This window comes from Myxocyprinus asiaticus, chromosome 10 (assembly GCF_019703515.2).
Source record: "Myxocyprinus asiaticus isolate MX2 ecotype Aquarium Trade chromosome 10, UBuf_Myxa_2, whole genome shotgun sequence".
Taxonomy (NCBI): Eukaryota; Metazoa; Chordata; class Actinopteri; order Cypriniformes; family Catostomidae; genus Myxocyprinus; species Myxocyprinus asiaticus.
In genome coordinates this window covers 15,742,436-15,754,393 of record NC_059353.1, presented here as the reverse complement: position 1 = coordinate 15,754,393, position 11,958 = coordinate 15,742,436, and the positions used below count along the sequence as shown (strand labels likewise).

The 11,958-nt window shown below is 40.5% G+C and overlaps 1 protein-coding gene across 1 annotated transcript in view; it reads right to left on the bottom strand.

The window, feature by feature from the left end:
• Positions 1-1,141: 1,141 nt before the first annotated feature.
• The window catches only part of LOC127447162 (partitioning defective 3 homolog B-like), a 502,153-nt gene continuing 491,336 nt past the window's right edge, over positions 1,142-11,958 (bottom strand). The window contains exon 23 of the mRNA XM_051708779.1: positions 1,142-3,584. Within this exon, the coding sequence (XP_051564739.1) occupies positions 3,233-3,584 (352 nt within the window). The 3' untranslated portion in view covers positions 1,142-3,232. The remainder of the gene's footprint in view (positions 3,585-11,958) is intronic.

The window sequence follows — 11,958 nt, the reverse complement described above, 5'->3', positions numbered from 1 at the left end:
AATACTTTCGTGGTGTTAATGTAGTATTGATGAAACTGGGCAGGGGATTTCCTCGAAAGGGAGAGTAAACATTAAAATTAAGTGTTATTTTATATTTTGTGCAAGATGAATATAAAGGGGGATACTTGTTAGTGTTTAATGTTTTGTTATGTTGAGATTTAGAAGAATTTCTGTTATGTTAACCATTATTGTAAAGAGTGGAGCTTGAGCTGATGATGAGGACAGATTCATTGAGCAAATGCTCTGCTAACCATAGCATAGTTACAATACTACACTCTTAGCATGCTGACACCCACTTTTGCTAATTAGTACATAAAGAAATAAAACAGATTTATTTGAGTTACACAGACACATCTAATTTTGTTGGGTTTACCCAATTCAACTAGGTTCTTCTACACAAAGTGTTTGTGTCGAGATAACAGTAATGTTAAGAAAACTCATTTAAAACATGTGGAACCACTGTCCACGACTGAATCAAGTTCAACCAAAGAGCTATTTTTTGAGTGTAATGTTAACAAATGGAATCTTATTGTAAAGTGTTACCACTACTCTTTGTGTGGAGTAATAATATCATGTCAACTTTTGCTCAATGAGTGTTGTCAGTTTGAGGAGGTACTATCCGTTTTTCTGAACAATGAAGAACAAGTGTTTGCAAAATCTGTTCGAAAGCAGTCACCATTTTTGCATTTCCATTTGCTGCCACTAGTAGAACAGAAATGACACATTTCACCTTTAACACATGCTGAACTAATGCATCTCTCTTTCTTTCAGCATTCCTCTTCTGAGAGTCGACACAGAGCACTAATTAATCTAGAGCAGATAATGTGGTCTGCAGCCTTTATAATTATCACATGCAGCTCTTCATTCTGCAATAGCCCAAATTTAATCTCAAATGTATAAATTGGGCTATAATCACAGATGCATATCACCTCTTCATCTTAATTGATAATTACTGGTGTGTTAATTTGCAGCCATATATTATCACACATGCAGGTAGTTTTTATCAGGGGGATGAGAGATTAAACTGAAAATGTTAACACCATACTGGTGGACAAAATCGTAAATGTTATTAATTCTCCACACAGATACTTTCAAAGTTTCAAAAGACAAAAAGCACTCATTGTTTAATATGTATGTTTATTGAAAATGTGTTATATAAAAGACATTTTTTTTTTTACATAGTAGGCTATTAATGTATGCAGTGATACTGGGTGCACAGATCTTTTAATTTTTGTTTTATAAAAGTTACATATGTGTTTGACATGATTATTGCATACTACAGTAAATAACACTTGTATTTATACTGTTACCTGAACTCTGAATGCAGAGAGAGTCTTTCGTACCAAAACAGGTGAAATCAATAATCAGGAATAAAATACAAAATAGTAAACAAACATTCAGATCCAAAATAATTGATGGCCCAACCCCTTTCTCCAAACATGTCAGGCCAGGGATCAACCTATTTAAAAGGGTTTGGATTCAGGTGGCAACTCTGTAAGCTCGGGACGGCGCTCGGTTCCTGGGGGTACAGATCTGACCCTCTCTCATCCTTCCTCTGTCAGAGGTTTTATGGACCCTCCTTTCCTCTTCCTGACAAACACTCTTTTTCTTTATCTTGCTCTGTTTATATAACTTCAGATACAGGACAGATTTCATGAGTGCTATGTTAAGTTGTATTGTGCTGTTTTAAAGGGATAGTTCACCCAAAACTCATTTTGTCATCATTTACTCACCCTCATGTCATTCAAAACCTGTATGACTTTCTTCTGTGGAACATAAAAAGTAGATTTTAAGCAGAATGACAGTCTCAGTCACCACTCACTTTCACTGTATAGAAAAAAAGATGCAATGAAAGTGAATGTTGACTGAGGCTAACATTCTGCCTAATATTTTCTTTTGTGTTTCACTGAATGCTAGCAGCCATATGGGTTTGGAATAACATGAGGGCAGAAATAATGAAATAATTTTTATTTTTGAAAATTAAAATGATGCCTTTAACAAAATATCTGAGACCTACTTAGATTTACTGTATGTAATTTGAGCTACTTTTTCTTTCCAATACACGTGACCAAATCTTTGAGTAAAAAGGAAATATTTATAGCTACTTTTTGCAGAGTGACAAAGTGATTGGTGGTGATTTGCAGTCATATAGTGGCTTCCACAATAAGAACAGAATGGCTACACTCAAGAAGAGTATGGAGTGCTCTAACATACATAAAATAACACCCTTTCATCTTTAAACATGCAAGTATAACCACACACACATTAGTATATAAATTCCACAGTTTCACATGGCCACTGTAAAGATTGTACAGTACTACTATTGTAGAGTTTAATACAGGGCGCAAATGCTCCCTCATACTTAAATTGTCCAAACCTCAGTCTACTGAGATGGCACATTATCTTTGGGCATTGCAGGCCAACATTTATTCAAAAAACCAGCTCTAAAACCATCAAAACAGACCAGGGATAGATCACCCAAATATGAAAATTCTGTTATAATTTACTCACCCTCATGTTGTTCTGAACCTGTGTGACTTTCTGTGGAATATATTGTACATTGGAGCATGTCAAAACTTTCACTGGATGTAAAAAAAACAAAAAAACAAAAAAAAAAAAAAAAAAAAAAACAAAAGCAGTGTAAACATTTTGCAACATTTCTTCTCTCTTGTTCCAAAGAAGAAAGAAAGTAATATGGGTTTAAAACGAAATTAGATGACAACTTTCATTTTTGGGTGAACTATCCTATCAAGCTGAGGTGGCCCGTAACCACAGAGCATTGTGGGACAGCATTCATCCTAAATAATTCTAACTGACACAAACATAGACTTTAAAGGGATAGTTCACCCAATAATGAAAATTCTCATCATCATTGTGCATGACTTTCTTTCTTCTGCAGAACACAAACAAAGATTTTTACAAGAATATCTGAGCTTTGTAGGTCCAGATGGCATGAAAGTGAGTAAATGATGAGAGAATTTTCATTTTTGGGTGAACTATCCCTTTAAGCACAGTCACACACACACAGGGAAAGGGACAGTCTGAGGCCTTATACTGAGTGGAACTGGGTTACATATTGGGTAATAATTTTCCCATCACAACTCCAAGATGTTGCTTTGGCTAGCAAAATTGTTAGTAAAAAACATGTAAACACCTGTCGATAAACACATGATGCTCAATCTGGTGCTTATTCTATAAACAACGTACACAGGGCAAAAAATAAATGGTGGGTTTAAACAGCTGCCGTCATTGCACTCTTCTGTCTCGGGTCAGAGTGTCGCTGATCTCCATATGCGTAGCGCTCTGGGCTGAAGTTGCGGTAGCCTCCGCGATTTATGGTGTCATAGCGTGGGCCTCGGAGAGGTATGGTGGGAGAAGGGGGCACGTCCTGCCGCAGTGGGCCTCTCTGTTGCGGAGGAGGGTGATAGAACCCTGAGTCACTCTGCTGAGGGTCCACTGGGCGAGGGTAGTTTTCCCTGGGAGGGTAGCTGGGGTGGTAGCCTGAGTGTGGGTTTGGGTAGTGCACAGGGTCCCTGTGTCCTGCCCACGACTGCAATGGATACACATTTTCCACTGGTGGTCTTCTGCAAGCGAGAAAATATGGAAAAAGTACAGTTAGGATCTGGAAAGAGTTTGGTCAAACACTATTTTATTTTACCTGAAAAAATGGGCTATTAAACTGAAACAAGCTCCAAAAATGGGCTATTAAACTGAAACAAGCTCCTCCACTTTAGTCAACACAACTGTGAACAAGAACAAAGGCTTATATTGTTTCTGACATTAAAGCTCTGCTCCAAAACCACAAGAGCTGCCTACTTAGGTAACATTTCTCGGCATCAGAGGTGGGCAGTCAAATACCTTTGCACAGATAAATTGCACAGCCAAAAAAGGCATGGGCTGATGTTGAATGCGTGTGAAACCAGCAAAACACTAATTGCCAAGCAGCCTATTTTTAATGCTGCACTTTATACTCTGTGAGAGTGATGTTAAAATTTGCCGCTAAAATGATATCCTTGTCCATTGTTAATATTCATTATGGCTGTATATGAAGCAACGTCCACAGAGGTCACTGCCAAACCAAGCAACTTCCTATTCATCAACGCAACGAATTCGCCTGTCCAAGTTCATCAAACTTGAACTCCACGCAAAATCCATGAAGGGCAATTCTTCACCACTGGAAGTCTATCGTGTGAAATTCCCATTTAATTGACTGCATTCTCATTGAAATGACTGCATTTCGGTGTGTGAAGGTTAATGTCACCGCGCCTTAAAGTGGTTTGCTGGTCTTAGCTGGTTTAAGCTGGTCTCCCAGCTGGCAAATGCTCAAAGCCCCTCTAAAAACCATTAAAACAGACCAGCCTAACCAGCTTGGTCAGGTTGGGAAACCAGCTAACCACCTTAGGTACACTATGTTTAAGCTGTTTTTTACATAACAGGGTGGCTTATGTTTTTAGCTGTGTTTAACTGTGATGGAATAAACTGAGATTTAATCGAGTCAAGTGTGGCTGACATGAAGAATGCTATATAGGTGGTGTAAGTAAGTGATTATTAACAGTCACAGCCTATGAAGAGTACTCAATCACTTCAGTCACTTGAGGTTCCATTTCAGTTAGGATGCTGCCTATAGGGCCATTCAATCGAATGCATTTTTGCCTCCATCTGCACTGTTTTTTAAATTATCTTTCAACGCAAGCCTGCACTAAATGGACAGTTGTGCTGCATTTTGCCATTTTTTCAGCATCTTGCACAGGATTGCCATGTTTTTTAGATGCCAAGTCAAAAAGAACTTCAACAGTTAAAAACACATCTTGAGACACCTGTGTTCCATCCTATTTGCTGCGTCAAATTTTATTTTGCACAAGGATGCATTCAGTGTGAAGATAGCTACTTGTATGAGGCACCTCACAAGAATTTGTATCAGTGTCAGTGTCCTGAGCAGGAGTTTGCAGGGTCTGTAGCTTGTACACTAAAACACTGTAGGGAAAAGGAGCCAATGGAAGAACCGAAAAAAGAATATAGAAACCCCTAAACTGACCAGTGGAAAGAGAGAGAGCGTTCCAGTCATGGCATCATGATCCTGCGTTACATGGCAACTTGTGCTGAGGCAAACATAACATAACATGGACCTGCAACATAAACATTTTAACACTTCCTGATTCAAGCACATAGTGTCTGGGACAGGGACTGACATGCGGTCAGGGTCCCTGGAGATGGTAATAAGGAGTCAGACAGTTTCATCTCTAGTTTCTTCAGGCTGGCTGATTAGGGTATAATCTCTGCTGTAAGGCAAGACACTGCACAGTAATTCAGCACGGATCACCTTTCATAGCACAATTCACATTTTTCCAGCTCATGCGCTGCTGTGCCCTCAATGTAGAGTTCCAAAGGCTTTAGCTGGCAGTTACATTACACCTAAGCTCAAAGACAGCCAAAGAGAGGCCTCTGAGAACAAGAAACCAGACCGAGGGCAGTATGATCGCCCCCTCTTGCTGTACTGCCAAATCAACGGTCTTCGTTCCTTTTCATTCCTGTCATAGCTCAGGCTAGTATCAGTATCAGCCCTGGCATGCCACATGTCTTAGGGAGCTGGGATCATTCTGTTTGACTTTCCAGACCATCCCCATGAACTTATTTATGTGTACAAAATGTGTCTGTGGACAAGTTTTGCGTTTGACGCCTCTCAAAAGAATCAATTATCTGCCATGTCCCCTATAGCACAAAACAGCGTGTTCGGCACGTATCGTGTCACCCCCCCCCCCAATCAGTCTTAAGAAAACATCAGTCTTAAGGCCCTCGACAGTAAGTTCAGTCTCTCGCTGTGGTCTTGCGCCCGTCTGGAGCACAAAAGGGAGGGTTTCCTGAAGACCTGGAGGGCAGGAAGACATTCCAAAAATCATCAGCATCCTCTTAATCTCTCCAAAGCTGTGACCACCCATCTAGTTGGGCGTCTTGATGCTTACACTCCTTTCTGACTCTTTCTGTCAGTCACTCACCATGTCATTGGCCAAAGCCTCAATGATGTCACAGCTTCACCAGTGTCAGATAAACAGCGCGTACTAGCGTCAGACATGAACCAGTCATGAATGGTGAACTAGTTGACAAAAAACAAACAAAAAAAAAAACATCTATTTCTATGTCTATTTAGTAATTTTAATACATTTAGCAGACACTTTTATCCAAAGCGACTTGCAAATGAGGAACATAAGCATATTGTCATATAAAAGTTAATAATATCTGCAGCATCGCACTGCCAAGTTTCAAGAGTCATCTAGTGAATTAATGAAGTCGACTAGCTTATGTTGTTGGATTTTATCTATAAATTATACAGATATCTTTAGTGGTGGTGCTTAAATTAACATGATATATCTTAGCTGTCAGAAAGTTTTCAGGGTACAACCCTCTCAGAAAAGTTGCATCTTTAAATTCATCCCTTTAAAGCAATTCTGCTATATCAATACACATTTAGACACATATTTTGGCCACTGCATCATATCTTGCATTGTTTTCTGAGTGACCTGCTACAGGCATTGCATTTTGAGGACAGCGTGTCAAGTTAAAATTGTCCAAATAATAAAAAAGAGTCTTGGGACTCCTGCATTCTGTTGCATTACATTGCTGTTCGCTGTTTCATTGTGTTCGCTGTTTTTGAACATCAAAGCAGGTCTTAAGTAACCACCCCTTAATAAATGTGTATGGTGTGTTAGGTGAACCCAAAAGCAGCCTGATTATACAGGACTTCCTTAAGACAGACTAGTCGTTCAGGCAACCCACTAACTAGTCGATTTTGAAAATACGTAGTTTTGCACATCGTTAGGATGTGTTTGTAAATTGCCAGTGAAGGCCAAAACCATCATTACTGAAGGAGATTATGGGCTCTATTTTCAAGACCGTGCTAAGTGCAGCGCTACGCTCAATGGCCGTGTGCTACGTCTTATCCAATTTCATGAGAGCGCTAATTCAAAGCGCAATTTTTGTGCCAGCGCAAAGCGCAAGTGGCCATGGGTGGGAGTGCTTGCGCTATCTGTGGGTGTATGCGTGAAAACTGTGGGTGTATTATATAGCGCAATTGGCTATTTTCCCTAGAAATAGGTCATTGAACTAAGACATTTGAGAAGCACATTTAATATCAGCTCAAAGTCTAAACTCAGTTGCTGCATTTGCAGATTGGAGATTCCACCAATAGTTGGTAATTCAGTTCATGTCCAAACTCTAAAAGTACAGAACATCATAATGTCCCAGACAATTAGGGCTGTCAATTGGGCAAAGAATCTAAATTCGAATTTTTACCTTAAATATTTTCAAAATGTGAATTAAATTCGAATTTTAAAGTCAGCTGATTTTTTAACACTGACTTTGTTTCTTTAGTCCACAAGAGGGCACATTGTATACATAAACCATACAGCACTGTGTTATATTATTGCAAAGAACATTCCTTGCTGTTAAAAAAAAAAAAAAAAAAAAAATAGTATTCCATTTTAAACTAATGTGCATAAAATAAATAAATAAAAAGTTTTAGTTTGTCCATATTCTCAAATGATAAGTCAAAAATAAAATGAGGGGGGAAAACGCTTCAATAGACAGTTCACATTGTGTTACACTTACACTGATGCCACAGTATACTACCGCAGATTCAAGCTTCATAATAACAGTTGTATGTTGGGTAGCAATACCACAGATAGCAGTGGTATTTGGCTGAACTTTCTGGTAAAGCGGCTCGACTGTGAGTCCAGGCCAGGGGCTGTTCAAACAGATGGAACACAACAGAATGGAACCGAACGCGAGGATCTCGAGATACACATTTCCAAGTTGAACTCTTTTCCTGACAAAGCATTTAAAAAACTCATTATAAGTGAGCAAGATGCAACGGCCAAAGACCTCCACCTACTGCAAGGGGCTGTTTTGCAACCATCCATTTGTTTCTCTATGTAAACGCGTACTAGACGAATGTCTTTGTCCATATTTCTATTCTTCTAATTCATTGCATAGTCCATTTACACTACCAACTTCTTATGAATGTGCTGTCTTTATTTATATTGCTGGTGCTTGACAGGGAATGGACTATATAATTGGATGAAGATGATGCAATAACTGAAGACAACCTCAGAATCAAACTGCACTTGACCCAGCCCATTAGCGTTTTGCGCACAATTTCGCCAAACCCACTTGTGCCTAGACTTAGCGCATGCTTGCACAAAAATATCACAACTTTGTGGCCATGCCCATTGACTACACACATGACTTAAAGCACAGCGCTGCACTTAGCACTCTTAATAAAAGGCCCTATTAGCTTTACCACACATTATGGCTGCCTGCACCTGGTTGTGCCAGCTTATTTACAGACACAAATCAAACAGAGTTCTTAAACAATTAATCTGTCATATTATTAAACATATCGTCCTCTAATACAAAACATAGCATTTACACACCTGTTCTGGTTTAGCCTTTTCTTGATGTAGAGTCCTAGAGTTTCAATGGGTCTACAGGGCCAGTATAACACAACAGGCCTAGTGGAGTAAAGAATGTTCCACTGTAAATACAATCAACAGCTGGGGACACCAGAGAAAGTAACAGGACCGGAAACTATTACTGTATTCTAGTCAGCCTCTTTCTTCACATTACGACCACTCATGTCTTCCCAAAAAGAAGAGGATGTTCAGGAGGCCTGTGTTGTTTGGAACAGGCATGTAGTGGGCAGATGAGTGATCAAGTTTAGAAACATTAGGTCAGTTCTTGTATAATTATTTCATGGCAGTGAATTTAGTATTCAGTCTGTGAAATCCTGATTTTTCAAACTAAATTTACTACAGTGGTATGAGGCCCTTTGGGAGGCATTTCCCTAATGGTTTAAATACTCTGTGCAACTGCCTTTAGGGCTTGGTTGAGAATTGTAAGACATTCCTGATTTGCAGTTATTTAAATGGTTTTGTGAGCTTGACAGCTGGGAACAGCTGTTTGGACCAACTGTAGACCTATTGAGGGTAGATGTAATATTAAATGATGCAAATGAAAATGAGGCTGTAAGGGATAGAAGTACAGCCTGTTCAGTGTTGTACAGTTGTGTACCTTGGTGTCAATCGTTCAGTCGATGAAACACAAAAATCTATAGATATTTTTTTACTGATGACCAAAGGAAAATACAACTCCAGAAAACATGCTACGTGAAAATTAGATGTGACAGCAAAATACGTCTGCCTAGTGCATCCAAAGACCAACAATAATAAGAAGAATATAAATATATGTATATTTAAATAGGGCAGTGGAATGCAAAAATGTGCCCTGTGTGAACAGCCCCTAAGACAGTACATTTCAATTGAATGGACTGTATTTCTGTCCCACTTTACCCTTACTCAGTTCCACAGCAGAGAAAAAGTTGTTACAAATGTATACACATTTTGTTGTTCAGTGACCACAACCTGTACCTACAAACATTTTAAGCTTTACAGTGCCAAACTGGATGCTTTTGGTACATACTGTATAATTATAGCATGATGCTGATGATGGAGATGGTGCCACAGATGCTGCTTCGGTGTGGAGCTCTCTAGCATTTGTGTTACTTTTGTTTGTTTGTCATGTTTTCTGTCACTCTTTCCCAATCAGTTTCACCAGGGATGAACTGCTGAATATTTGTAGAGCATGCCTGATAATTTTTTTGCCTCTGTTTGATTATTCTGACATTTTATTAGACATCTTAGTTGGAGGCACAGTGGTGCTCTACAAGCGATCCAAAAAATGCACGTGAGGGAAGCGAGCTGGCACGCTTGTGAAGCTTCGTCAACGTGGCATTAGGACTTCGCTGCAGAGTATTCATCTGGCGAATGTCCGCTCCCTCGCCAACAAAACGGACAAACTGCTTCTGCTCACTCAAACAAATAAGGACTTTTCTAACTCCGCTGCTCTGTGTTTCATGGAAACCTGGCTGAGCGAAGCCATCCCAGACAGCACGTTACATCTGCCAGGCTTTCAGCTGTTCCGAGCGGATCGCTTCGCGGAGTTATCGGGGAAAACAGGAGGCAGTGGAACATACTTTTACATCAATGAAAGTTGGTGTACAGATGTAACAGCGTTGAAGATGTGCTGTCCTAATTTAGAGGCACTTTTCATCAAATGCAAGCCTTTCTACTCGCCACGTTTATTCTGGTGAGTGTTTATATCCCACCACAAGCATGAACGCAGCGTTGCAACAGCTGGCTGATCACATCACAGACATGGAGCAACAACATCCGGACTCACTTATTATTATTCTGGGAGATTTTAATAAGGCTAACCTCACCCATGAACTGTCAAAATACAAACAACACATCACATGCCCCACCAGAGAAAAAAAATACACTGGACCACTGCTACACCACTGTAAAGGATGCATATGGCTCTGTCCCACGTGCAGCTTTAGGACTCTCTGATCACTGTCTGGTTCATCTTCTCCCGACCTACAAGAAACTAAAATCAGCTAAGCCTGTAGTAAGGACTGTAAAGAGATGGACCAATGAAGCAGAGCTGGAACTACTGCTTTGACTGCACAGATTGAAGTGTTTTTGAGGCTGCAGCCACAGACTTGGACGAGCTCACAGATACTGTGACATCATATATCAGTTTCTATGAGGATATGTGCATCCCCACTAGGACATTTTTATCATTCAATAACGATAAACAATGGTTTACAGGAAAACTCAGACAGCTTCATCATGCCAAAGAGGATGCTTACAGAAGTGGGGATAAAACATTGTACAACCAGGCCAGGAACACACTTACTAAGGAAATCAGAGTGGCTAAAAGAAGATTCTCTGAAAAGCTGAAAAAGCAGTTTTCAGCCAACGATACTGCATCTGTGTGGAAAGGCCTAAAAAGCATCACCAAGTACAAGACACCTCCCCCTCGCTCTGTAGAGAGTCAACTAATGGCTGATGAACTGAATGTGTTTTACTGCAGGTTTGAAAAGCCCAGTTTCAAACCCCTACCCCGCTCTGATCTTCACTTCACACACACCAACACCTCCTGGAACCCCTCTCCTCCCCCCTCCTGATACTCAATCTGCACTTATGATCTGTGAGGAGGATGTGTGCTGGGTCTTTCAGAAACAAATGACTAGGTAAGCTTGAGGCCCAGAAGGTGTTTCACCTGCCTGTCTGAAAGTTTGCACTGACCAACTGGCCCCCCATCTTCACACAGATCTTCAATAGATCACTGGAGTAGTGTGAAGTTCCCTGCTGCTTCAAATGCTCCACCATCATTCCGGTCTCCAAAAAAAAAAATCATAGGACTTAATGACTACAGACCTGTCGCTCTCACATCTGTGGTCATGAAGTTGTTTGAGAGACTGGTTTTGGCCTACCTGAAGGACATCACTGGACACTTCAGTTTGCTTACCAAGCAAACAGGTCTGTGGATGATGCTGTAAATATGAGACTGCATTATATCCTGCAACACCTCGACATACCTAGAACTTATGCAAGGATCCTATTTATGGACTTCAGTTCAGCCTTCAATACCATATTTTCTGATCTTCTCTCAACCAAACTGACTCAGCTCTCCGTGCCCACACCAATCTGTCGATGGATCACCAGCTTTCTGACAAATAGGCAGCAGCTAGTAAGACTGGGGAAACTCACATCCGGGACCCTCACTATTAGCACTGGTGCTCCTAAGGGATGCATCCTCTCTCCACTGCTCTTCTCCCTGTACACGAATGACTGCACTGCAAAAGACACCACTTTTAGGCTCCTGAAGTTTGCAGATGACACCATGTTCATCGGCCTCATCTGCGATGGTGGCAAGTCTGCATACAGATGGGAGGTTGATCAGCTGGCTGTCTGGTGCAGTCACAACAACCTTGAGCTGAACACACTCAAAATGGAGATAATAGTGGACTGCAGGAGAAATCCCCCGCACACCCACCCCTCACCATCCTGAACAGCACTGTGGCAGTAGTGGAGTCATTCTGGTTCCTGGGCTCTACCATCT